Source organism: Staurois parvus, unplaced genomic scaffold (genome assembly GCF_062004578.1).
Source record: "Staurois parvus isolate SC_StPar_1 unplaced genomic scaffold, SC_StPar_1.0 ptg000166l, whole genome shotgun sequence".
Lineage (NCBI taxonomy): Eukaryota > Metazoa > Chordata > Amphibia > Anura > Ranidae > Staurois > Staurois parvus.
Window position 1 is genome coordinate 4,504,300 of NW_028317962.1, and position 27,937 is coordinate 4,532,236.

Sequence of the window (27,937 nt, forward strand, 5' to 3'; positions counted from 1 at the left end):
CACCCCGCCAGGCCAGATGGGCTCTGTTCTTGTCACGCTTCAACTATGTGGTTTCATATTTGCCTGGTTCCAAGAATGTCAGGGCTGATGCGTTATCACGTCAATACTCTGAGTTGTCCAGGGAAGACTCTGAGCCAATCTCAGTTATTCCTCCAGATCAGATCCTGGCTGCCATTCGCACCAGTCTGACCTCTCCTCTTGGGGAGCAGATTTTGGCGGCTCAATCTGATGCTCCCCCTGGGAAGCCGGAGGGTAGATGTTTTGTACCCGAGGGATTGCGCACCCGCCTGCTGCGTACCTACCATAACGCCAAAACTGCCAGGCATCCGGGGAAGAACCAGCTGTGTTGGGTCGTCTCTCGCTTATTCTGGTGGCCAACCCTCCATGCCGACATTGCCTCTTATGTAGCGGCATGTTCAATCTGTGCCCAGAATAAGTCTCCACGGCATCTCCCTTTGGGTCTTCTGCAACCCATTCCCAATGGGGAGCGTCCTTGGTCACACCTAGGTATGGACTTTATTGTAGACCTCCCGGTGTCTCGGAGTCATACGGTCATCCTCATGATCGTCGATCGGTTTTCCAAGATGTGCCATTGCATTCCACTCAGGAAATTACCAACAGCGCAAGAACTGGCCACGGTCTTTTCCAGGGAGATTTTTCGCCTGCATGGGTTGCCTAAGGTGATTGTCTCCGACCGCGGGAGTCAGTTCGTGTCCAGATTCTGGCGCGCCTTCTGCTCCCAGTTGGGTATTAGTCTCTCCTTTTCCTCAGCCTACCACCCGCAGTCCAATGGGGCTGCGGAGCGTTCCAATCAGGCCTTAGAACAATTCCTTCGATGTTATATTTCACACCATCAGGACGATTAGGCCGATCTCCTGCCTTGGGCAGAGTTTGCCAGGAACTCGGCGGTCAACTCCTCCTCCGGGATGTCGCCCTTCATGGCCAACTATGGGTTCCAACCCGCAGTATTACCTGAGAGGTTCTCACCACAGGACATTCCGGCTGTGGAGAACCATCTTGCTGCCCTGCATTCTTCATGGGGGCAGATCCAGAGGGCCTTGAGGGACTCAGCTCAGCGCCAAAAGTTCCAGGCTGATCGCAGACGGTTGCCCGCTCCTTCATACCAGGTCGGCGATCGGGTGTGGTTGTCTACTCGCAACCTCAATCTTCGGGTGCCCACACCCCAACTAGCTCCCCGTTTTGTCGGTCCTTTCCGCATTCTCCGCAAAGTGAATCCGGTGGCCTATGCCCTTGCCCTTCCGTCTGGGATGCGGATCTCCAATATCTTTCATGTTTCACTGTTGAAACCTCTGATCTGCAATCGCTTCACTACCTCTCTGCCTCGGCCCCGTCCTGTCCGGGTTGACGGTCATGAGGAGTATGAGGTGAGCCGGATCCTGGACTCTCGATTGGTGCGTGGTCGATTACAGTTCCTGGTTCATTGGCGCAGTTATCATCCTGAGGAGCGTTCCTGGGTTCCTTCCGCGGATGTCCATGCTCCTGCCCTCCTCCGCGCTTTTCATACCCGCTTTCCTCAGAAACCTTTTGTTGAGCCGCGGAGGGGGAGGGGCCCTTGAGGAGGAGGTACTGTCAAGGTCCTACCTTTTCCCTGAGGTTATGTTACTCCATGTGCTGGCGTCCATCTTGGATTCTGCTGTGCATGATGGGAATCCTTTTTATGTCTTCAGGTCTCTGAGGTCCACCCCCCAGAGGGGCGTGGCTGATGACATATAAGCCTGTGGCCCGCACATGCTCTTTGCACTTGTGTCTTGGTGTTATTATTACTCTGTTCTGACTCTCGTGACTCTCCTGGTATTCTGATTCGGCTTGTGACTTGACTATTCTTTGTATTCTCCTTTGATCTGACCCTCTGTTGCTGAACCCGGCTTGTGACCTGTGATTCTCGTCTGCTGTCCTGTACTGTTTTGTCCTGTTGTTGTTGACCCCGGCTTGTCTGACTACTCTTTTGTTTCTTCCACCAGCTACACGCCATTGGCGGCGGCCATTACCGCAGCTGAGGTGTCTCGGGGGCCGCGACCTGGTTCCTGGCTGCGTCAAGTCTATCCCCACCATCAGGGGCCCTGGTGAAGGGCAGCCTGGGACTTAGACTCCGCGCCCTGAGGGACTTTGGTCTGTGGGTGGTGGTTGTCGTCAGCCAGTGCGTTACATTGTTAGGCCTGCCTGTCCGTTCCTCAGCTCCTGCCCTGACACTGAGATGGCATAGGGCACAAATTATTAGCTATATAAGAATGTATCTGAGCACCATAAACTGAAAACTCTATTTAATTAATTTGTAATATTCAAAGCAAACTCATGCATCCATCAATGTTTCCATGCTTTATTTTATTGATAAATCAATTTGAAAAACACCCCCTAGCATTTCTAAAAGTGGCAGCTTGAGTAAAGGCAGATGATTCTTGTAGCATTTACTTTCAGGGATCCATATCCCCTTAGCTCAAGCATGCATGGGATCTAGGACATTATTTTGGCATAGGCCAGAAATCAAAAAGCAACTGAAGAAGTATTTAAAAAATTAAACAAGTGAACATTATATATCTTCCTATCAATTTACCAATACAAACAGCATAAGGATTTAAAATAGTTAATGTTGATTGAGAGAGTTTAGTTCCACTTTAAATTTCTCTAATCTGATGATATATGGAGATAAATTGGCATAAAATCTGTCAAGGTGACAGAAAAAGGCCTCCCTGAGCAATGCAGAGGAGGAAGCCCAGTTCAAAAGGGCAAGGTGAGTGGACTTGAGAAGGGGACATTTGTAGCTTTTGGTGGAGAGCTAGAAGGGCCCACAGGACCACTCCCACTGTGCTAGTGATGCAACAATACATACTACCAAGCTGCCAAACCAAGGAGGGTTATCCAGCCATCTGCAACTCAGTCACTGCATAGCGGCAATAGGGAGACTGTGAGTAATCCTTGCAAAGGAGCATGGCTGTAGTGAAGACTGTAAGAGGTTGAGAGTGTGCACATGCGTACTATAGATAATGGCCCTGCGCAAACATAGTGGCTTGCAACACAGTAATGGAGATGCATGGGCTGTGTAATCTGGATATGTGCAGCGCTCCTTCACACCATGAGCTGGTGAAAAAAATTAGTTTATGCCACTAGTTGCAGACATTAACCCTTGTAGGAAGACCAGAATAGAAGCACACACCAAGCCCCATGGAAAGAAAGGTCAAATCCTATTCCCCACTTCTTTTGGGTATGGCATCTGTGGCAATGCTCAGTTGATCTGGAAACTGCAAAATGACCCCGTTCTGGCTCTGTAGCAACTGCAGAAACTTGCGAGAAGAAAACAAACTTGATAACAATAAAGAAAAAGTGTTTTACTTCTCTCAGGGGAGAGAGGAGACAAGGAAGCTAATGAGTAGGAGGTCTTGCGAAGAGCGGAGAGTACGGTTTGGGTGACATTTAGAGACAAGATCGGTGATGTAATTTGGGGCAGAGTTATAAATGGCTCTATACGTTATTGTTAATGTTTTGAATTTTATCCGTTGGGCAATGGGAGCACAATGCATACAGTCCTCCACTCACTCTGATGGGAATACACTAGACCTTGTCTTCTCTCATCTTTGCACTCCCTACACCCTCACAAACACCCCCTTTCCTCTCTCTGATCACAATCTCATCACCTTCACAGTGTCCTCGTCTTCAAACACCCATCCCTCCAAGCGGCAAACAATTACCTGCAGAAACCTTCACAACTTGAACCCTGCTCCTTTCCACTCTGCAACTGACCAACTCTATGGCAGAATCTCTCTCCTGTCCTGCTCTCACCTGGCCACTACTGTCTACAACAGTTTGCTTTCATCCACATTAGACTCACTTGCTCCTCTAACAACACGAAGCATCAGGCCCTGACCATTACAACCTTGGCAGACTGAGGACACCAGGAATCTTAAATGACATAGTTGTGTGCTGGAGCAATTGTGGCGTAAAACCAAATCTCAACAAGCATTCACCCTATATAAATCTGCTTTCTTAACATACAATTCCTCCCTTCATGCTGCCAAACAAGCCTACTTTGTCACTCTTATTAATACCTTCTCATCCAGTCCTCGTCGTCTCTTCTCTACTTTTAACTCTTTACTTTATCCACCTCCACCCAGTACCTCACTCACTGCTCACGAGATTGCAAATAATTTCAAAAACAAGATTGACGCAATTCGTAGGGGCATCGCCACAGCACAGACATCCATCCCACTTGGCATACCTTATACTAAACCTCCCTCAACACTTTCCTCTTTTGACCTTGCTACTACTGAAGAGGTCACTAAGGGTTTCTCAGAAGCCTGTCTCACTACCTGCCCCCTGGATCCTGTCCCCTCACAACTACTACGGTCACCCTCTTCTTCCATCCTATGCTCCCTCACTCACATCTTCAATCTTTTCCTCTCTACTGGTGCCTTCCCCTCCCCTCTAAAGCATGCACACATCACTCCCATACTTAAAAAGCCCTCCCTGGACCCAACCAACCTGAACAACTTAAAACCCATCTCCCTGCTGCCATTTACCTCTAAACTCCTAGAACGCTTAGTCTACAATCGCCTGAGCTCCTACCTCACTGACAACAACCTTTTTGACCCTTTACAGTCGGGCTTTCGCTCACTACACTCCACTGAAACTGCCCTACTAAAACTCACTAATGATCTACTAACTGCTAAAACCAATGGCCACTACTCCATACTCTTACTACTTGACCTCTCTGCGGCTTTTGATAGGGTTGACCATCCCCTCCTCCTCAAAAAACTCCACTCTCTTGGCCTCAGAGACTCTGCTCTGTCCTGGTTCTCCTCCTACCTATCGCAGTGCTCCTTCACCGTTACCTATAATGCTGCCTCCTCCTCTTCACTCCCTCAAGGTTCTGTACTTAGACCCCTTCTCTTCTCCATCTACACCTCCTCCGTTGGTCACTTGATAAACTCCCATGGCTTTAAGTACCATCTCTATGCTGATGACACACAAATCTATCATCCTACCCCTCACCTCACCCCTTCAGTCTCCTCTCACATTACTAACCTACTAAGCGACATATCGGCATGGATGTCACTCCACTTCCTCAAACTCAATCTTTCCAAAACTGAGCTATTAGTATTCCCTCCAGCTCGTGCCCCCTCCCCTGACTTCTCCATCAAGATCAATAACACAATCATCAGTCCCTCCCCTCATGCCAGGGTACTAGGTGTAATCCTAGACTCCCATCTGTCCTTTCAGTCCCAAATCCATTCACTGTTCAAATCTTGTAGACTTCACCTCTGCAACATCTCCAAGATACGACCGTTCCTAACCTCGGAAACCACTAAGCAACGTATTCACTCCCTTGTTATATCTCGCCTTGACTATTGTAACTCCCTCCTCATTGGCCTACCTAATCGCAGGCTATCCCCTTTTCAGTCTATCATGAATGCTGCTGCCAGACTCATCCACCTTACTAACCATTCTGTATCAGCCACCCCCCTCTGCCAATCCCTCCACTGGCTTACCATTGCCCAATGGATAAAATTGAAAACATTAACACTAACGTATAAAGCCATTTATAACTCTGCCTCAAATTACATCACCGATCTTGTCTCTAAATATCACCCAAACCGTACTCTCCACTCCTCACAAGACCTCTTACTCTCTAGCTCCCTTGTCTCCTCCCCCCATGCTCGTCTACAGGACTTCTCCAGAGCTTCCCCCATCCTCTGGAACTCTCTACCCCAATTTATCAGACTATCGCCTACTCTGCTCACTTTTAGGCGATCTCTGAAAACCTATTTCTTCAGGGAAGCCTATCCTGCCCTCAGCTAATAATGAAATCTTCTACTCTTCCAACCAGTCCATTCCCCACAGTTACTACCTTTTGTACCACTAGCCCCTCCCTCCTAGATTGTAAGCTCCAAGGAGCATGGCCCTCCTATCCCTCTTGTATTGAACTGTATTGTTGCTGTATTGTCTCTCATTATATTGTAAAGCGCTGAGCAAACTGTTGGCGCTATATAAATCCTGTATAATAATAATAATAACAACCCTGGGAGGAACACTGGGAGGAATAATAACAACCCTGGGAGGAAAAAAAATCCCCTGCAAGGTAATGGCATAATATGCTAGTATACATGCACACAGGATTCTTGGGGCACGGCACAGTGCTCTGAAGGAACGGCATGGGCATGCCGTTCCTTCAGAGCGCTTGCGCCGGCTGTAAAAAAGAGTGAATATCTCCTAAATGGTGCATATTTAGGAGATATTCATTTTACCTACAGGTAAGCTTTATTACAAGTTAAAGGTAAAGTATACAAAAGTGGGTTTACTTCCACTTTAATGTGCAACTAAAAGTTCTAAATTTGCTTTAAGAGGATTGTGCATCAAATAGTAACGTGATTTGGGAATTGTTAGGCTGTCATACAGTTGTCTTTTTAATGATCTTTGTAATACTCAGATAAAGATGTTTGCAGTTTAACCCATAAGTGATGAGAAAAAAAGCATCAATGTTATCCTCTTTAAAAAACAGGGCCCATTCACCTACATAAAGTACTATAAATCATTATTTATCTACTCAGGTAGAATAACTATCTAGAAGATACCACCAAAATGTATATCATGTGTATACATTGTTTAGAAAGGGTTACAAAATACATGGTGTTAACAATTTGGCGACATGCTTTACATGTACCATCCAATATATAGGCAGAATGACCAGACCCCTTTGTGATAGAATGAGAGATCAATTTTCAAACATAAAACTAACAAAAGACTAACTTGGCCAGACATTTTAATCAGTTTCATGATCGCAACATATAATCACTTAGGGTTCAGATTGTTGAAAAAATTGAACATCCCATTCGTGGTGTGGATCCTTTCTCCTTTCTCTGCAGGAGTTAGACACCTGCATCCCCAAGGGCTTGAGGTTTGAATGGGACATTGTTTATCATTAAGTGTGATTTCTTTTTTTTTTCTTTGTTTTCCTGGATTAGTGGTGGGTGGGGATTAAAGGTAACTTCCTTTCTAGCCATGCTTCTTATATATGTCTTTAAGCCAAGTTTGACTCTCATATGAAGATTACTTTCTACAGTACTCATATATATTATTGCATTAGAGTATGTTCTTGTAGGGAGCCCATTTATCCCAGTTTAACAATTGTTTTTAGGTTTATTGATAATAAAATTAATTCAAGTTTTAAAGGCTTTTTGGACTCCATATCCTATGCTTTTCTGTGGACTTTCTTTCCTTTTTGTCCTTTTTTCCCTTTTAGATACATATTCATTTTTATTATTTTTTCATTGTTCACCATTACTGTTTTTTAGTGCCCATGTTTATCCTTTGTATGCTTTGGCATTTTTTGGACATTATATATTTTCTTTTTGCATTTGCATATCAGGTTTTTCATGCTGTGTCATCCTAGTGTAAGGCTGATGTTTACCTGATACCTATTTTTTTTAATTAAATGGCAGCCAATTATGCAGTTATTAGCTTACTAAGCATGGGATCCTTATCCCCATGACTAAGCTTCATGGGTGGAATGAAATGTGTTGGGGTTGTGGCCTAGTTGGAGCTTGGGCTGAGGCTGTCAGACACCTTCTTACAGGGTTTTGCAGAGATGTGCGACTTCCAGGACTTTTCCCTTTTCCATTAGATGTCTAGAGCTGGAACGAGCTGGAACGAGCTCTGTCCTTATCTGCACTCCGAGCAGTTGCTTCCTAAGAGAACCTAGTGAAGCCTTGAGTAGTACCTGTCAATTTAGTTTGGATTAAACCTACATACATTAGGCGTGACATTGTAATAGACATTAGCTGGCACATTAAAAGTAATCTACTAGTAAAGAAAAAACATTTGACTTTGTAGCTCAGGGCTACAAAGCATTTAATTTGGCATCATCTGTGCAATGGAAATACATTTTTATAAATTGTGAAAGGATAGGTGTACTTTACAAAACAAGCTCAATAACATACTCCTCCTAATGCGAACACCTAAGGCATAATGCTGTATTATTTATATATTGTACAGGACACCAGGAATTTGTCCTGGATGGCAGATACATTTCCCTGATATTTGTGGTGTGGTCTCGTTAAGGGAGACAATTGCAGAAACTACCAGGACTTTGGTCCCAAAGGAGTTAAGTACCAGGTGAGGGAGGCTTAAATGGCAGCAGAGGGAAATCAGCAGGCATGTCAGGAAAGTGAATGGGAGACTCACAAGCTGCGTGGCAAGTGGAAGCTCTCAGACAAGCTGAGACACGGGCTGCTGATCCCCCAATGTGGCCTGCCTGTCACCTTTAATATGGAGGAGCCTAACGCCTGTATAGGACCGAAGATTAACAGTGAACTTGTGGTTAAGCTTCTGATACCAGGTTTTGGACTGTTTATAGACTTTGGCTGAAGTAAGCTGTCTTTTTGTTTATCTGTGGTCCAAATAAATGAACTGTTTTGCCTTCACCAAACTGGCTGTCTGTCATTCCAGAGCTACTCCATATTACAATAGGTTTAAAATTATAGAGGCCAGAGGAAGAATGTTAGTGAACTTTTGATAAAAGAGGACTTATCCTTTAAAGCTATGTTAACTGTGTTTCTGGGATAGACAAAATTTAATAGTAGGACTTGAATTCCTACCTTTACTGGATAAATTGCTGCTCCAGGTTCACAGGCTCCTACTACCTAAGGCTAAGCTCACACTGCTGCAGGTGTGAGACTGCATGTATATTGTACCTATTCCCATGACAATGTGCAGGCAAAACACTCTGCTCTTTAGCAGACCTGCTGTACTGTCATTCATTTAATCTTTCATTCATTGCTAATGGTATACCTAGGGATCTGAAAACATAGCATCTTTCGGATGAGGGAAAATCACCTGATGCAAAAACACCATGTGATTTCCACATGGCTGCATTTTCCTGTGTTTTGCACAGGTACAGCAGCTCATTCAAATGAATGGGTTGCTTTGCCTGTGTCATCGAGAGCTGCAGCAAATGCATAGGTGTAAATCTAGCATAAGCCTGCATGTTTAGTTTCATAGGGGTTTATTTACTAAAGCTGGAGAGTCCAAAATCAGACTCCCTTCTGCATAGAAACCAATCAGCTTCTAACCTCAGCTTGTTCAATGAAGCTTTGGCAATGAAACATGGAAGCTGATTGGTTTCTGTGCAGAAGGGAGTCTGATTTTGGACTCTCCAGCTTTAGTAAATAAACCCCATAATGTCTGCAGGAGGACAGGAGTAAGCCTGGGGCAGCATTTTCTCCTGCTATGATATTTCAGCCATTTGCTTTTCAACCACCACAGGCAGATTGTAACATCACAGTAATGTAATAATCAACTGCAATACCTAATAGTAGTTCCTCCAAGTCCCTCTCTTAGCTCTAACGGTTGTCAGGAACATACCCCAGCTTATATCAATCAGTAGAGCTAAGGAATGTTGCTTGGATGAATAGTGGAACATCTTCAACATCTAACATGACAACTGGGGCCATTTACTAACTATAAATAATGTATGTAGACTATCAATCAATGTTTTCACCCAAGAGTTACACAACTTTTACCAAAGAATCATATGTTTATCCCATAAGATTCTATTTATAAAGATGTGCTAATCTTTGGTGAGAGCATTGTTAAGTAGACTCCTATATGACTAATGCACTTGGAATGGCCCTTAAAAATGAAGATCTACCTTGCATGGCAAAGTACTGCCACCCTCCCCAGCTTCACAGATGCACCTTCCTTTCCCTCTCTCACTGCTCTGTTTGACCCCCTGGAGCATAGAGAAGCCTGGCGTAAGCACAAGGTTACCACCTGGAGCTTACATAGCATTGAAAAGTTTCTCACATCCTCGGGGGACAGTGCTAGGTGACAACTGTAATATTTTTTACATTTCTAGACCACATGTTAAATCCACGTGTTTCTTTTAAATGTCAGGCAATGGAATCATCACTAGAGGATATTTTTTGCCACAGTGATTACATACTTAGAACCCGGTCGCACTGGGTGTGATTTGGAATGCAGTTTGCATGCTATGCGACTTGCAAATCACATGTCAAATCGCACCCTATTGTCCACAACTACAGCAGTTTTATTGGTGCGGTTCCGACTTGGTCAAAGCCACACCAATTTCTAAAGTAGTACATGCAGTACTTTTGGTGCAATCTCTTTAGACATCTGTGTCAGATGTCTTGCAAATCGCACCTGAAATTGGCATGTGCCCCAACTTTGAAATCATGGGACTTCACTGCAAGTCACATGATTTTAAAGTTGGGCTTGATGTGACCGGGGTGCTAAACACTGTGCCAAGTGGAGTACTGTGCAATGTGACAAAAAGGAGATACCAATGGTACATGTTCTACCCTGCAAAAACATTGCTTTAATGGTTAAATTGTATTAAATTAGAACAGAAATTGCAATTTTAGAGTCCATACATTAGTAATAACAGTTATTGTTTTTTGTTGTCTTTTTGTTTTCCAAAAAAAGAGCCGCATTTGCTATTCAAAGCCAGAAGACAAGTAGAAAAAAATGCCTAAACAGCCTAGGGCTGGCAACTAACTTTTTAAACATGTTTATTGCTATCAGTGGACTCTAATGTTACTTCCCTCTTAAGAAGTGCATTCTGGCTCTTAAGAATTATTCCAAAGTGGCTGTAGAATGCTGTATCAATGTACCTCAAATCTTAATCTATTTTTTTAATTCTTGTTAACCAAATGGCATTGGCATATTAGAAAAGTGAAAAGGTACTTTTCACCCTTTAGCAAATTACATCCATGAAATTAACAACTCCTATAAAAATAATAAACAATTTTATTTTGTAAGAATTCTTACTTGTTATGACTGCTGGATCGTTTTGACCTCCTTCTGGGTTCACCCACAGTTCTACAGTGAAAGATTCTTGAGGTATTTTCTGCTCAGCCTCTGGATTTAAGACCAGCTGACTGTGTGCACTCTGAAAGTAAAGGGCCCCATCAATGGGATTCTTCTGACGCAGCACAAAAGGTACTGAGGAATTTGAAAAAAATTTCTGTAAGTTGATTAACTCAGATTCTCTGGGGAACCTTCTATTTTCCTTTTGTGAATCATTACGTTCCATTACTGCCCTAGGGCTTCTTCTGGGAGACTTTTTGTTTAATGTTTTTGAGACCTGCTTAGGATGTTTGTAATTATATGTTGTATTCCAGTCATTTGTGTTCCGTAATTTAACTCTTGTACCCTTGTTATTATCATTGGATCTTTCTTTCTTTTGTTTTTCTACACTGCATCCATGTGTCATGCATTCCAAGTCTTCTATGTACCGTTGCTCTTGGAAGACTTCTTGAGGTGGATGATAGAAGCCGACTACAGTTCTCTTATTTGGACTGAGCCTACATGGCTCTTTTGTTGAAAGTAACCTCAGATGTTCAGCTTTCAGTACTAATTCTTGTTTGTGCTGAAGGATATAATCTTCTTTATAGGGTCTTCCCCAACAAGATAAGAGGAACAGAGTCAAAAATGGTATCTCCAAGCATTGCATCTTGGCTTGCACTTCCCAGAGTTTCCTGATGCAATAATTGAGCAATGTTGAAGGCAGATGCAGAAAACTGGTCTCAACAGGAAAAAAATTAAAACTTATTCTTGTAGAATATTAATGGTCTGTCTAATAAGTTTGCATTTATTTTCTTGACATGAATACACTTCTGTATGTCCTCCATATTGTTGAGAAGGATCTGGTTCCTATCGTCTCTTTACATTTTTTTATTAATTTAGATATGAATATTAGATTGTATTGGTACTGTGCAAAGTCTGTCATGCACTTAGTGGCACATCACCTCTCTATTTTCTACATTTTCATATTTTTTTCCACACTAGCAGCTTGGTCTGTGAACGTAGTGGAGGGGCTATAGGATAAAGATTCTTGTTTGTTGTAGATGGGATGTTACAGCCCCCCAGTGGATTCCTAACACATGTTCCCTAGTCAGATGTTAAACTGACACACATGTAACATATGCCTAACATATGTTTTCTAAGATTATATTTCTACTCTGCAAACTTCACATGCATATCCCTTCTATAGATTAATTTACCTACTTCCTACCTCTTCATTTCCTAAAACTCTTTGGTATTTAAGGCCAGTGTGCAGTGACTAGAAAGTGTGATGCTATTTCAGATGGAGATGAATCAATATTAGGAGCTTAGCATGTAGTCAGGTGTAGAAAAGCAGTAGTTAAAAGGCCTTATGCATGAGATACAGACTGGATGACTAGACGAAAAATGGAAATAATTACTTTAGAAAGAGTATAATTTGGAATAAACACAGGGCTGTGAATAAAATTGCTTGTAAAGGTAATAATTATTCAAACTAATAGTGTGTAACTAAGTGATGTATTGTTGACTGCATAGTGGATTTTTAAGATATATGATCTTTTAAGATATATGCTTTTTTAGATTTTGCCACTCATGAAAGCTGGAAAACACCAGGAGAGGATAGGCTGGTTTGGAGGCATTTGAGACTTGACATTGTCTCCTGCTAGTCCAACACTGAATATTCTCAGGTAATTCTTTTGTTCTGTTAGTTCCTATGAAAAATAAAAGGAAAAACCATGGTAAGGTATAGAAAAATAAGGTAAAAGCTACATTATAAAAATGTTTTAATTTTCAGCTTAAAAAGATGGACAAAAAGACTGGATAGACAGTGCAAACAGCAGTGGTGATGTGCATAGTATAATAGCTCAGTTAAAGTCAGAAATGTTCTTTTAACTGACCTGATTTTAAAGCACAGTCTTATTTAAAACATGATTTAGTTTTGGTTAGCTAAAACACTATTTAGTTTTGGTTTTATCAGAAAACATTTGGGCCTGTTTTGGGTTTTATTGTTATCTGTGGGGGGATTCATTGTAGAGTAAGGTCCCTGTCAAATGGGTGATTTTGTAACAGCTACATTAAGCATTGCTACAAATTACTATGGGTAGCAATTAACTATTTTTAGCTAGCTACTTAATTACTATAGTTGCTTTTGATTTGTCGTTAAGAAGCAATTTATCGCAGCTACAAGCTAGACATGTACTAAGTCATTACATAGCATTTGCTGCTACAAATTTCTCTTCAGTGGTTTGTACCTAAGCCATAGAAGGGAATGCAAAATAATTGTTGCTTGCGAGCTGGTCCCTGACATGAAACGTACAAACTCAACATTGCTAAGAGACTGAGCTTTGATGAGTTAGCAATTCCATAGATAAATAAATAGCTATAATTTCCTTAGCAAGAAATGGCTCAAAAAATAAAAAAAATTGATACAAATAAATCGCCAGTATGACACGGCTCTAAAGCACCATACAATCTGGGTAACAGTAACATTTCTTGATAGGAAGGCACTATCGTGCATGTCCTGGGTATATTCCCTTGTGTATCCCTTTCAAATACAGGAAATTACATTACTGGGGAAACTGGAAATAAGATTTCAAATACAATGACTTGGAACTAGACAAAACATATGTCTATAGAAAGAAGTCAAACAAAAAACCAACTTAAAAAAAAATAAAAAAAAAAATGTCACAGTTGGGGAAGATGGATGTCTGGTCACAAATCTACTTTCAAACCTACCAACCACAATGCGCTACACATTTCGAGTGCCTATCCCCATTATATATTGCGCAATCTTCCAGTTTCACAATTTCAGAGAATGTTTTGAATCTGTTCTAATGAAGATGATCAAAATACACATATTGAGATCAGGGCAATACATTTCTTGAGTTGGGGTACCCAATAGTCGTTGTTCACAAGGCACTCATACAAGCCTGGGAGATTTTTGCTCCAAATTTTTTTAGAACCTTTAACCGTTTCAATACCGTGCAATTTTACACCTTCCTGCCCAGGCCATTTTTCAGGTTTCAGCACTCTCACACTTTGAATGACAATTGCGCGGTCATACAACATTGTACCCAAACTAAAATTTTATCATTTTCTTCACACAACTAGAGCTTTCTTTTGGTGGTATTTAATCACCGCTGGGGTTTTTATTTTTTGCTAAATTAACAAAAAAAGACCAAAAATTTTGGAAAAAAAAACACATTTTTCTTTGTTTCTGTTATAAAAGTTTACAAATAAATAATTGTTCTTCATAAATTTAGGCCGAGATGTATTCTGCTACATGTCTTTGGTGAAAATAACCCAAATTAGGATGTATTTTTTAGTTTGTAGGAAAGTTATAGAGTTCACAAACTATGGTATAGATCTGAATATTGATCAATCCTGAAGTACTGACAGCCAATCTAATATCTTGAGGTCCAAGAATGTCAGAACAGTACAGATATCCCCCAAATGACCACTTTTTGCAGAGTAGACAGTCCGGCGTACTTCATAAGAGGCATGGCGAGTTTTTTGAAGTTGTATTTTTTTGTCATAATTTTTCGGAAAACGAAAAAATTAAAAAAATTATTTTCACTATTTTTTTTTTACATACTGTCACCAGTGCAGTACAGCGTCATCATATAACTGGCATGGCGGTGAACAGTGACACTGACTGGTGACAGTATGAAAAAAAAAAATATATTTTTTTTTAATTTTTTTTTTATTATTATATTTAATTTTTTATTACATTTTTTTTTATTTTTTTAAAAAAAAAAATTTCATATTTTACTATGACCAAAATAGTACAATGTTACCATAGTAACATTGTACTACTTTGGGGAAGTGATCAGTATTTTTATTTTTATTTTTTTTACACAATTTGCTTATAGCAAAGAATTACTTTGCTATAAGCAAGCATTTACCTGAATGAAATCGATTCATTCAGCTTTTTTTTTTTTTTTTTGTGCTTAGCTGTGATTTGGTCACAGCTAATCACATGACATGTGCATGTGATTAGCTGTGGCCATTCACAGCTAGGCACTAGTATACAATGGATGGCATCATGAATGAAGCCATCCATTGTATACAACTGTCATGTGACCTGCTGTGATTGGTCACAGCAGGTCACATGGTACCGGCAACGGTGGTACCGGCAACTCGGATCTGTCATCGGCCGTGTCCGAGGTGCACGGGCGGTGACAGATCGCACTGCTGCGTCGCTCTGCAACCGCGCAAACCGCGCATGTGCGGGAGCACGCCAAATGGCATGCACCCGGAATACAGGAGCACATTTGAAGCCGCCAAACGGCCATTGGCCGGGCGGCTAATGGTTAAACAAATGAGGGACCCATCTTTAAAAAAATAAAATTTCCCCTTGGATTGAGGTGAGAAACCATTTCCATCATATTTTACAGAGTGGTAGCAACCCTCATCCTGAGGTTAAGAGACCTCCACTTCATATATACAGTTGTGTTCTAAATAATAGCAGTGTGTTGAAAAAAGTGAATAAAGCTCAAAATCCTTCTAACAGCTTTTATTTCCATACACACAAATGCATTGGGAACACTACACATTCTATTCCAAATCAAAACATGAAGAAAAATATATCAAATTTGTGTTGTTCCTCTTAAAAAAATTGAAGAAAAGTAAATAGTAGACTGTTCAAAAAAATAGCAGTGTGTGTATTTTTCTTTACAAACTCAAATATTCACTATATAAGCTGAAAAATGTTTGAAGATTTTGCTTTCCTTTAATTAATTAATATTTAGTTGTATAAGCACTGTTTCTGAGAACTGCTGTACATCTGTGTTGCATGGAGTCAACCAACTTCTGGCACCTGTGAACAGGTATTCCAGCCCAGGATGATTGGACTACATTCCACAGTTCTTCTCTATTTCTTGGTTTTGCCTCAGAAACTGCATTTTTGATGTCATCCCACAAGTTTTCTAAGATCCGGGGATTGGGCTGGCCACTCCATAACGTCAATCTTGTTGGTCTGGAACCAAGATATTGCACGTTTACTGGTGTGTTTGGGGTCGTTGTCTTGTTGGAACACCCATTTCAAGGGCATTTCCTCTTCAGCATAAGGCAGCATGACCTCTTCAAGTATTCTGATGTATTCAAACTGATCCATGATCCCTGGTATGCAATAAATAGGCCCAACACCGTAGTATGAGAAACATCCCCATATCATGATGCTTGCACCACCATGCTTCACTGTCTTCACAGTGTACTGTGGCTTGAATTCAGTGTTTGGGGGTCGTCTGACAAACTGTCTCCGGCCACTAGACCCAAAAAGAACAATCTTACTTTCATCAGTCCACAAAATGTTGCGCCATTTCTCTTTAGGCCAGTCAATGTGCTCTTTGGCAAATTGTAACCTCTTCAGCACATGTCTTTTTTTCAACAGTGGGACTTTGCGGGGGCTTCTTGCATATAGCTTGGCTTCACATAGGCGTCTTCTAATTGTAACAGTACTCACAGGTAACTTTAGACCTTCTTTCAACTTCCTGGAGCTGATTGTTGGCTGAGTCCTTGCCATTTTGGCTATTCTTCTATCCATTAGAATGGTAGTTTTTTGCTTTCTTCCACGTCTTTCAGGTTTTGGTTGCCATTTTAAAGCATTTGTGATCATTTTAGCTGAGCAGCCTATCATTTTCTGCACTTCTTTATATGTTTTCCCCTCTCCAATCAACTTTTTAATCAAGGTACGCTGTTCTTCTGAACAATGTCTGGAACGACCCATTTTCCTCAGAATTTCAGAGAGAAATGCACTGTAACCAGCATGTACAACATTTGCTGCCTTCCTTCCTTAAATAAGGGCAATAATTGCCACCTGTTTTTCAAAGAATGAATGACCTCACTAATAGAACTCCACACTGCTATTATTTTGAACATGCCCCTTTCAATTAGTGATTCAATTACACAGAATCAGCAGCATGCATGTCATGACTGTGGGGTCTGTTGGATTTCTATTACTCTACTACACCTGCTAGTAAATTATTTGCCATGAGGAAATATCATTTCTACCAAAAACAGTGATTTATCAGGTTAGTGATGTCTGACTGCTATTATTTTAAACACAACTGTACATCTGTAGTCAACATTTGAAAAATCTCCCTGTTAGAGCCAACATACAGTCAGGTCCATAAATATTGGGACATCGACACAATTCTAACATTTTTGGCTCTATACATCACCACAATGGATTTGAAATGAAACAAACAAGATGTGCTTTAACTGCAGACTGTCAGCTTTAATATGAGGGTATTTACATCCAAATCAGGTGAACGGAGTAGGAATTACAACAGTTTGCATATGTGCCTCCCACTTGTTAAAGGAACCAAAAGTAATGGGACAATTGGCTTCTCAGCTGTTCCACACAGGTGTGTGTTATTCCCTCATTATCCCAATTACAATGAACAGATAAAAGGTCCAGAGTTCATTTCAAATGTGCTATTTGCATTTGGAATCTGTTGCTGTCAACTCTCAAGATGAGATCCAAAGAGCTGTCACTATCAGTGAAGCAAGCCATCATTAGGCTGAAAAAACAAAACAAACCCATCAGAGAGATAGCAAAAACATTAGGCGTGGCCAAAACAACTGTTTGGAACATTCTTAAAAAGAAGGAATGCACCGGTGAGCTCAGCAACACCAAAAGACCCGGAAGACCACGGAAAACAACTGTGGTGGTTGACTGAAGAATTCTTTCCCTGGTGAAGAAAACACCCTTCACAACAGTTGGCCAAATCAAGAACACTCTCTAGGAGGTAGGTGTATGTGTGTCAAAGTCAACAATCAAGAGAAGACTTCACCAGAGTGAATACAGAGGGTTCACCACAAGATGTAAACCATTGGTGAGCCTCAAAAACAGGAACGACAGATTAGAGTTTGCCAAACGACATCTACAAAAGCCTTCCCAGTTCTGGAACAGCATCCTATGGACAGATGAGACCAAGATCAACTTGTACCAGAGTGATGGGAAGAGAAGAGTATGGAGAAGGAAAGGAACTGCTCATGATCCTAAGCATACCACCTCATCAGTGAAGCATGGTGGTGGTAGTGTCATGGCGTGGGCATGTATGGCTGCCAATGGAACTGGTTCTCTTGTATTTATTGATGATGTGACTGCTGACAAAAGCAGCAGGATGAATTCTGAAGTGTTTCGGGAATATTATCTGCTCATATTCAGCCAAAGGCTTCACAACTCATTGGAAGCCGCTTCACAGTGCAGATGAACAATAACCCAAAGCATACTGCAAAGGCAACCAAAGAGTTTTTTAAGGGAAAGAAGTGGAATGTTATGCAATGGCCAAGTCAATCACCTGACCTGAATCCGATTGAGCATGCATTTCACTTGCTGAAGACAAAACTGAAGGGAAAATGCCCCAAGAACAAGCAGGAACTGAAGACAGTTGCAGTAGAGGCCTGGCAGAGCATCACCAGGGATGAAACCCAACGTTTGGTGATGTCTATGCGTTCCAGACTTCAGGCTGTAATTGACTGCAAAGGATTTGCAACCAAGTATTAAAAAGTGAAAGTTTGATTTATGATTATTATTCTGTCCCATTACTTTTGGTCCCTTAACAAGTGGGAGGCACATATGCAAACTTTTGTAATTCCTACACCGTTCACCTGATTTGGATGTAAATGCCCTCAAATTAAAGCTGACAGTCTGCAGTTAAAGCACATCTTGTTCCTTTCATTTCAAATCCATTGTGGTGGTGTATAGAGCCAAAAATTTTAGAATTGTGTCGATGTCCCAATATTTATGGACCTGACTGTATATATATCTGAGAAATCAGTTCTGGATCTCACATAAATAAGGCTGCTTTAAGTGATATAGATGCAATATGTGCTGCTCCATGATTTGTGGACCAGTGTTCAATCATCCCCACCTGAGCACTATCTATATATCTATGTATCTACGTATATAAGGGAATACTATAACTGGGATACTTACTATATGCAATTTGCAGGGGTTTGACAAAAATATGTTTCGTGTTAAAAGCAGAATTGATGTAACATTCTTTTGCTTCCGATGTGTGAAGAGACACCTAGCTAACAGGTGGGAAGCCTCACGTTCATCATTCACTGAGAGTGCTGTCAGTAAAACAGAGTCATGTCAGTGCTTACAGAGCTTCAAAGTGGGCAAATTGTTTGTGCTTATGTGACTGAAGTTGCCAATTGTTGGGAGGTACAGTAGCAAAGGTTATGATGGCACATACAATTTCTGGGAACACATCGTCTGATAAGCATGAGCTCGATCGACATGATCAACTGACCAAAAGGACATTGTGTAGGATTGTGACCCAGTATAAGAAAACAACTTCTGCAAAAGTGACTGCAGAGCTCAATCTTCCAAAGCCGTGTCCACAAAAACTATGTGGAGAAAACTCTATAAGCAAAACATGCACACAGGCGAGCTGCAATTGTCAATCCACTAGTGACCAATATTAACACTCAAAAGAGGAGAGAGTAGTGCAACTACTAATCATGGAGCAGCACATGTTGCTATAGATGCAGTGAGTAGTGCAACACCCATAAATCGTGGACTATCGATCAATGGAAGATTAATATAGTCCGATGAATCGAGCATCACACTGTTCCCAACCACAGTGGTGAACACTGTCCCAAACTTACGACCAGGACTGCCTTGTGCCAACGGTAAAGCATGGTGGTGGCCCAATCAAGGTTTAGGCAGTCATATCTTGGTACCCCTGTATGACTATATAACCATATGCTTAATAGTTATATATTGGAAAACACACAGAACCATTTACATACTGTTTCCAGAAGTACAGGAGTAACATTAGGGTGGCACATAAGTGCCACCATCTGCAAAAAAAAATCAGTTGGGATTAACTGGTTGCAATAAAGTTTGTGCAAGTCGAGCATCAGATACATGAGCTTAGAGGCATAGTCATTAATCGTGTTCGATGTTCAAGTTGGAGCTGTGATAGCAATCAAATTCTTCTTTAATGGGAATTTTTTGGATTCACACTTTGCAGACAGTGGCTCCTGTGCTTCTTATTGGACAGATGTTCAGTTGATTTGCCATTCCTCAGTTTATGTGCCATGTTACATAGTATACAGGTGGCTTTGAGGTCATGATCCTGTATGGATTCTAGTCTTCAATATTCTATCTTGATTAGAAAATATTTCTTGACTGGCTTACTATACTTCTCCCCCCCCCCCCCCCCCATCCTTTGATTCCTTTTTTCTCCCTTAGTTTTTCTCTCATGTTGATCAACATTTCCTGGTTATTTTGATTATTTTTTTTTTATCTTGTTGTTATGTTTCCTTTTTTATATATGTTGAGCGTTTTTTTTTTATAATGTTTATGGTTTGTGGCCTTCTTGAAAGTAAGATGGATGCCCCATTTAACGTGCTTTGTTCTCATTCAGTATTTGGAACTATTGCTTTCAGTTAGGCTTGCCATGCAGGTTACTTAATATATGTTTTCCATTATTTTTATATCATAGACTGTATTACATATTGTACTGTATTTGTTTTCTTCTTTTTCCTTTTTAATTCTTTTTTCATTTAATTAATTTTTTTTTTGTTTCAGGTTGGTATAGTGTCCAGGTTGTTATATTCAGTTTCCTAATGTAGCGCCCCTTCCCTGAGCTGGATAAATTTTGTACATACAGCTGTGCTCAAAAGTTTGCATACCCTGACAGAAATCATGAAATTCTGGCATTTATATTGAAAATATGACTGATCTTGCTAAGCTGTCTTTTGTTTTAAGGTTAGTAATCATAAGAAGCCATTTATTATCACATAGTTGTTTGGCTTCTTTTTAGATCATATTGATAACAGAAATCACCCAAATGACCCTTATCAAAAGTTTACATATCCTTTAATGTTTGGGTTTGGTACAGACACACAAGGTGACACACACAGGTTAAAATTGCAATTAAAGGTTAATTTCTCACATTTGTGACTTTTTACATTGCATTTAGTGTCTGTGTATAGAAAATAGTCAGTTTGTTAGCTCTCAGGTGGATTCACTCAGCAGGCTACATACTGAGCCAAGTGGAGCAGAAAAGAACTGTCAAAAGACCTGCACAACAAAGTAATGGAATTTTATAAAGATGGAAAGGGATATAAAAAGATACCAAAAGCCTTGAATATGCCAGTCAGTACTGCTCAAGCACTTGTTAAGAAGTGGAAGGTTCAGGGATCTCTTGATCCCAAGCCAAGGTCAGATAGACCAAGAAGGATTGCATCCACAACTGCCAAAATAATTGTTCAGGATACAAAGAAAAACCCACAGGTAACCTCAGAATAAATTATAGGGTGCTCTGGAAAAAGACGGTGTATTTTTTAAATGGCTTCATATGATCACTATCTTTAAGTAAAAGACAGTTTTTTGGCATGATCAGTCAAATTTTCAATATAAATGCCAAAATGTAATGATATCTACCAGGGTATGCAAACTTTTGAGAACAACTGTAGCTCTGATGTAGCCAGCTCAGCTGTAATTCATATTTTTGTTCTGTTCAGGCCTCCCTTAAACCTGGTGATGGATCACTTCTACCTACTGCTGGAAGAATATTCGAGCAATAGTGTGGGAGGGTCAGTCCTTCGATTATAAATAGTTATCTGACCCCAGCCAATCCCTGGGAGGCTGACCCTGAAGGTGTGCAAGGGGAGAAGATATAAATATTCCCCCCCTCCCCGGGAGGGGGACCATGTGTGTATTCCAGAAACGTTGCTGCTGCTGGGTCTTAGCAGGTGTTATGAATTAGGGGCTGAAGGAAGCTGAACTTAGGGAGACTTGCTGAAAGAAACCTGCCAGTGTAAGCTCAGATGAAGAGGGGGTGCCTTTCACCTGAAGCTCCAAGTACAGAACTGCTCACTGAGGAAAAGATGCAAAGTTGCTGCTTAAAGTGGTTGTAAACCCTTCCATATACCAAGTGAAGTGACTGGCCTCAGGTGATAGACAGAGATTAAACAAATCCTCCTACATACATTTTACCACAGTCTTCTCTACAGCTGTTCAAAGTGAAAAATGTATACAGCTTCTCTGAGCTGTCAGAAAACAGGGGGCAGAGAGCTGAAGTTACACTCTGCAGATGTCATGTTTTTCATCGCATAATATTTACTCTTTTAGTTGCCCCATTGAATAAGTTCTAGCCCCTAGCCCTTGTCCTAGTCTTATACTGATACCTTCCCAGCTGGGACTGCTGTTCCATTGAATCCTACAAAGTTCTCTGGAGTATGAGCTTGTATTTTGGACTAACTCTTTATAGAGAGAGTTAGTGTGATCCTACATTAGGTAAGGTCTTATGCATGCCTTTCAGGACAGTGATTTTTAATAAAAAAATCACAACATGAAAATGGTCTCTGCATCAACTTAGTATGATCATCAGTGGAAAACATTGTGGTCCATAAAACCTGCTGTAGTCTTTCTAATATGCTTTGGTCAGATAGGATAGTCGGCATGAGAGCATGAAACTGGTATCTAACACTGCCTTATGTCAGGTTTGCATGAATCCATTGCATACCAGTATTATATTAGTATGTGCTCATTAAAAAGTAATTGAAGTATAAAGTATGTATAGACAAACTGTTTTAGTTAGAACAGGAAAGGTTTAGTCCCTCTATCAAGTTTCTTTTGTTGTCTGTAATGTCAACAGTATAGAACTTCATTAGATTTATTGTTGTTTCTATTGTTTTTGCTTTGAGCTCCATCTAGTGGTCAGGCAACACTGCTTCACATCCATCCATAGACTGTTTTAGCGGTATTTTGGCATCTGTAAGGCTTTCATACTCCCATCATCCCTCATTCTTATGGGAAGCAAACAGATGGATTCTGGGAAGCCCAGACTCCATTTTGAGGAACATATGTGAAGAACCTATTCCTCAGTGGCAGCCTTGCTGGTGAGCACATGGACTCTCATTTACACAGAATCTACCACACACTTTATCAGTTCAGAGATGCTGTTTATTTTATGTTTCATGTATTTTATTATATGCATTTCTATTGTTTGTCCCCAGTTTCAATCCACCCTGTCCTTCCTATAAATGTTCTGAGACTTCCACACATAATATGGCTTTTTGAAGCGTAGAATGGTTCAGCTGCATGTCAAGCTGGACATAGGCTACAGGGTAACATGTAGTGGGGGCAGAACAGTAAAACAGTGGATACCCAGCAATTTGGATATGGTATATTGACTACTGGAAGGCCTGCCACCCTCTCAGCACAATCACCTGCATATGGCACTACAGCAGAAATCATGCTTGCTTACTGAGAAAACACAGCACAGTCTTCACTGGAAATGCAGAAAACCTTTCTAGAATCCTATAGAGACTTGCCAATGTCAAAGAAGCAGCAGCCACCAAAGATGAGACCCTCATTTCTGCAAATAAAAGAACTCAAAACAAGCTGATGCCTCTCATGACACACTTCCCACGTTCAAGGTTACTGCATCTACAAATTATCCTATAGGATCAGCTTTTACACCAAAACAGTACAACATAGGTTGTCTCAAACCCAGAGACTCCTAAAATTACACACCACCTATTCAACCTAGTAATACACAGCCAGCTTGTCTAAACACTAATTATTCTAAACAAGACTTTGCCAAGTTAATTGCATGATGTGACCTAGTCACTAAAAGACTTGAAATGGGGGCATGGCCAGCTTTGCATGCAGTAGGACGTGTGATTGGTGAGCTCTGCTCTGCATCCTGTTAATTAACCTGATTGGCACCTCGTTCTCCAGCTACAACTGCATCTTAGGTCCCCAGGGTGTGCTCTGTGCTCCGACCCCCTGCTGTCACTTCATGCCCCGGTTATCCTGATCCGAGATGGCTAAAAGGGGGAAAGAAATTCGGGCCTTGCCTGAGTCGGCTGAGCAAGATGGCGATACCCCGATCCATGCATCCAAGGAGAAGCAGATGGAGGCTGCTCAAAAGTTCTTTGCCAGGCTGCTCACCAGGGAAACTTCCCAGAAACAACTTTTGGACTCTGCTACTGATCCGGACTTAGACTGTGCAGGCTGTACACAGATCCCTCTTGCACTGGCAATCCGTGAGATCCCATCCTGCAGTCCCGCAGTGAGTATCCCTCCATCCCAGTCTCATGGGACACAGGCTGCTGTTTCCATTGAAAATCATCCTGAACCCACCCTTAGAGACATTCTCTCTGCAGTATCTACATGCACCTCATCTGTAGCGGTTCTTACTGGGGAGGTGAAGGGGATGAGGATGGAATTCACCCTGGTGCGTCAAGATATGCAGACACTGCAGCATCGCACTGCAGCCTTGAAGGGGAGAGTGAGTACCCTGGAAGATGATTGACAACCATTACATAGGAACGTGCGATATGTGCAATCGATTGCTACTACTAATGCGTCTAGATTGGAAGATTTGGAAAATCGGTTATGCTGCAACAATGTGTGCGCAGCGGGTATCCCGGAGCGTGCTGAGGGTAAAAATCCTGTAGCCTTTATTGAAGCGTAGCTGACCTCTACCTTTGGCAGTCATACATTAACCCCATGTTTCCAGTAGAACTTGCACACAGAGTCCCAGCACATGCTCCTCCGGTCGGTGCTCCTCCTCGACCCTTTTTGTTCAGACTCCTCAATTGCTGAGAGATACCATTCTCTCCAAGGCCAGAAGCAAGGGTAACCTGTCAGTTGACAATGTTCAAGTATCCTTATTTGCAGATTTTTCCATGAAAGTTCAAAAGCAATGCGCAAAATTCCTGGATGTTATGAAACGTCTTTGGGCATTGGGCCTTCAATATGCCATGCTGCAACTTCACGTGCTTACGGATGACACTTTCTCACTTTTTTTATAATCCTAATGCAGCCTTGCAGTGGTTGGATGGAGCAGAACATAGCCTGGCAAACTCCCCTGGAACCTGACTTTGGGGACCTGGTTGATCCTTAGTGCCTTAAACTCAGCTTAACAGAACAGTGGGGTATTGCTCTCACATTTCCTTCCCTCTTTTGTATCTGATTTTTTTTCCCACTTAAGTTGGGGCTCCTCCCCTCTTGGGCTTTCCTTACATTTACCTTCTGTATGCTTGTCCACAAGACATTGTGTAAGCCCCAATCTGTTTTTGGTCCTGAGGGAACCTTTTGGCCTCCTGCCAGTGTCTTTGGTTAATATGATTATGGCTCTGTTGGCCTATATCTAATAATTTCAGTATTTTCCCTTGTTTTGTTTATGGTTCACCTGGAATGTCTGCGTTTAGTGGAGTGCATGTTGCTGGGTTTATCTTCCCTGCTTCCTGCAGCTGTCCTCCTGGTCACCCTGACGCATGTGATCTGGGTCCCTCTTACTGCCTATCTGCTCATTGCTCCCCTCGGGGGCGATATATCTGTCCATGATTGAGTTATCTTTCCTATTGTATCCATATGTATTATGTCTGTCTCCCATAAAGAATTTTTTTTTATCCTGGAATGTAAAGGGCCTGGGTGACAAAACAAAATGGGGTGCTGTCTTCCATGTACTTAAACATTTAAAACCGTCTGTAGTATGTTTGCAGGAAACCCATTTGAAATCTGACATTGTCGGTACCCTCCACTCTTGTTTTTTTCCCATACAATATCATTCTTTCCACTCCACGTTTTCTAGAGGTGTGTGTATCCTCATCTCTAACTCTATTCAATTTGTTCATGTGCAGGAGTGGATTGATGCGGAGGGCAGGTATATTTTCCTACTGTGTACTTTGAATGGGTTTCGCTGCATAGTGGCTGCGGTATATATCCCCCCGCCCTACTCTTCAGAGGTCATTAAATGCCTAGCTCAATTTATGGCCAATCATCCTGATGTTCCCCTATTGGCATTGGGTGATTATAACAATTGCTTACTCCCTAGCTTAGATAGATTGCCCTTGGGCGGTAGGGGCAGACAATTATCCTCTCAGCCTACCCCATTTGCTAATTTATTGTTGGAACTGGGCCTCTGGGATGTGTGGTGGATAAAGTATATGACAGCAAAATGTTATTCATGTTTTCTGCTACTCATGATGGGCTTTCACGCATAGATTTGGGCCTTGGGAACATGACTATCCTGACGTATGTGTTTGATGCTGCGTATGAACCCAGGGCCTTGTCTGACTATGCCCCTTTCTGGGTCAAGCTACAGGTGTGTTATACCCACTCTCGTCCGCTGTGGAAGGTGAACCCATTTTGGTTGACACTGTTTCCGGAGTTCGAGTTGATTCTGGGGGAGTTGTCAGACTTTTTGCAGCGGAATGAAGGCTTGTCCCCGCCAGGAATGGTTTGGGATGAGATGAAGGCTTTCCTGCGGGGCTCGATTATCTGGGAGATTTCAGCGGTTAAGCGTAGATCCAGGGAGTGGGAGGAAAAGGTACGGTTAGATGTTCAACAGCGGGAGGTTCAGATGATCCAAGACCCAAGCCCATATAACTGCACCTCCTGGAAAGAGACCCACGCCCTTTATGAATCAGTGCTTACTTAAGTGGCAGATAAGAAGCAATATTCTTTGCAACAAAAATAATTTGAGGAGGGGGAAAGTACGGGGCACCTTTTTGCTCTTGTGGCAAAGTCACAACAAGGGGTGTACACTATGGACACGATTGAGGATGCTGATGGAGTGATCTGCACGAGTCATGCAGAAATCCTGAGAGTTTTTCATCACTTTTATAACGATCTGTATACTTCTAAAACTGTAGCCAACCATTCTGAGCTTTTGCAGTTTCTAGACACCTGCTCTTTTCCTGTTTTATCGGAGACTGACCAAAGAGAACTGGAGATGTCAATTACTGTTGAGGAGTTATCTGAAGCTTTGGCAGGCACCCCCAGTAATAAGACGGATTGCCATTCGAAATCCGACATTACTCAATGCCCTGAATGCCGCTATGGATGGAAATGGTTTTCCCCCCTCCATGAATGAAGCTGTTATTAAAGTGTTATTGGGGGGTGTATGCGCGATGGTCTAAGGTGGCCGCCGCATAGTCCGAGAGCTCCACTGAGCCTCGGCCTTTCCTCAACTCCTGCTCCGCTTCTGCTGCTGCTGGAGACCCTGGAGTGACTTCCATCGGGTCTCGACATTGCTCTGCAAATAATATGGGCAAAATAGGGCACTGCAAACCATCCATGCCGCCTCCGGCCCTGGAGAGATTTCTGACTAGGCCTGGATCTCAATTTGCGGCGGAGGCTCCAGGGACTCCCCCAGACGATTGGAGGCGGCCAAAATGGTGGAAGACCCCTCAACTGCATCGGAGACTCTTGCCCTGACGGTGGATGCTCTTGAGGACAAACTGCAGGTATTTAGGAATATCACTGCCTCTATCTCTGCTAAAGTTGGAAGCTAGCTCAGGAGCTTAGGGGGGAGATCACGCAGATAGGAGACCGCACAGACCATCTAGAGTCTAAATTTGATGAACTGGTACAATATGTTCATGTTTTAGAGGAAGACAACACCACTCTGAAACAATCTGTGTCCCATTTGCAACTTCAACAGGAAGATCTGGAGAATAGGGAACTCCGCCAAAACATCCGTATACGTGGCATTGCTGAAATGGTTTCTGACTCCCGACTCCAGCATTATCTGTTATCCTTATTTTCCGCTATGGCCCCTGGAGTCCAGGAGGTGGATTGGCGGCTGGACCAGGCTCGTAGGTTGCTTGGCCCGAAACCCTCAGAGGGCACCAGACCTAGAGATGTCATAGTCCGCTTCCAATACTTTGACAGCAAAGAAGCCCTACCTTCAGCCATACGTAACAAATCCATGGTGGAATTCAAAGGAGATTGGCTCCAGTTGTTCAGTGATCTCTCCCCCATCACCCTGGCGAAGCGACGATCCCTGAAACTGGTTACTCTTCATCTCCAGCAACATCATGTCCCTACCGGTGGGGGTTCCCCTTTAAGCTTGTGGTTTCCAGGGACAATGCTCAAGTCACTCTCCGTGATTTTCATGAAGCAGACTCTTTTTTCAAACAACTGGGACTTCCTCCCCTTCCAGACGAACAGCTCCCGCTACCTCCAACTCCATCCAGACCAACCTCTGCTCCACAACAGACCTGGACCCCCACCAAGCAAGCAAGAAAGCGGTTTCCTCGCATGCCCCAATGCCCGAGACTCCCTGACCTGCCGACCTTTCCCACCTGAGGATCTTGCTGGTCTGGGTTTCCGCCCTTAGGGTTTATTTAGTCCCAT

General features: G+C 42.2%; 1 protein-coding gene across 1 annotated transcript in view; it reads right to left on the minus strand.

Moving 5' to 3' along the window:
• PAPPA2 (pappalysin 2) overlaps nt 1-27,937 on the minus strand; it is a 312,074-nt gene that overhangs the window by 257,888 nt on the left and 26,249 nt on the right. The window contains exon 2 of the mRNA XM_089676331.1: nt 10,798-12,524. Coding sequence (XP_089532457.1) covers nt 10,798-11,482 — 685 coding nt within the window. The 5' untranslated portion in view covers nt 11,483-12,524. The remainder of the gene's footprint in view (nt 1-10,797; nt 12,525-27,937) is intronic.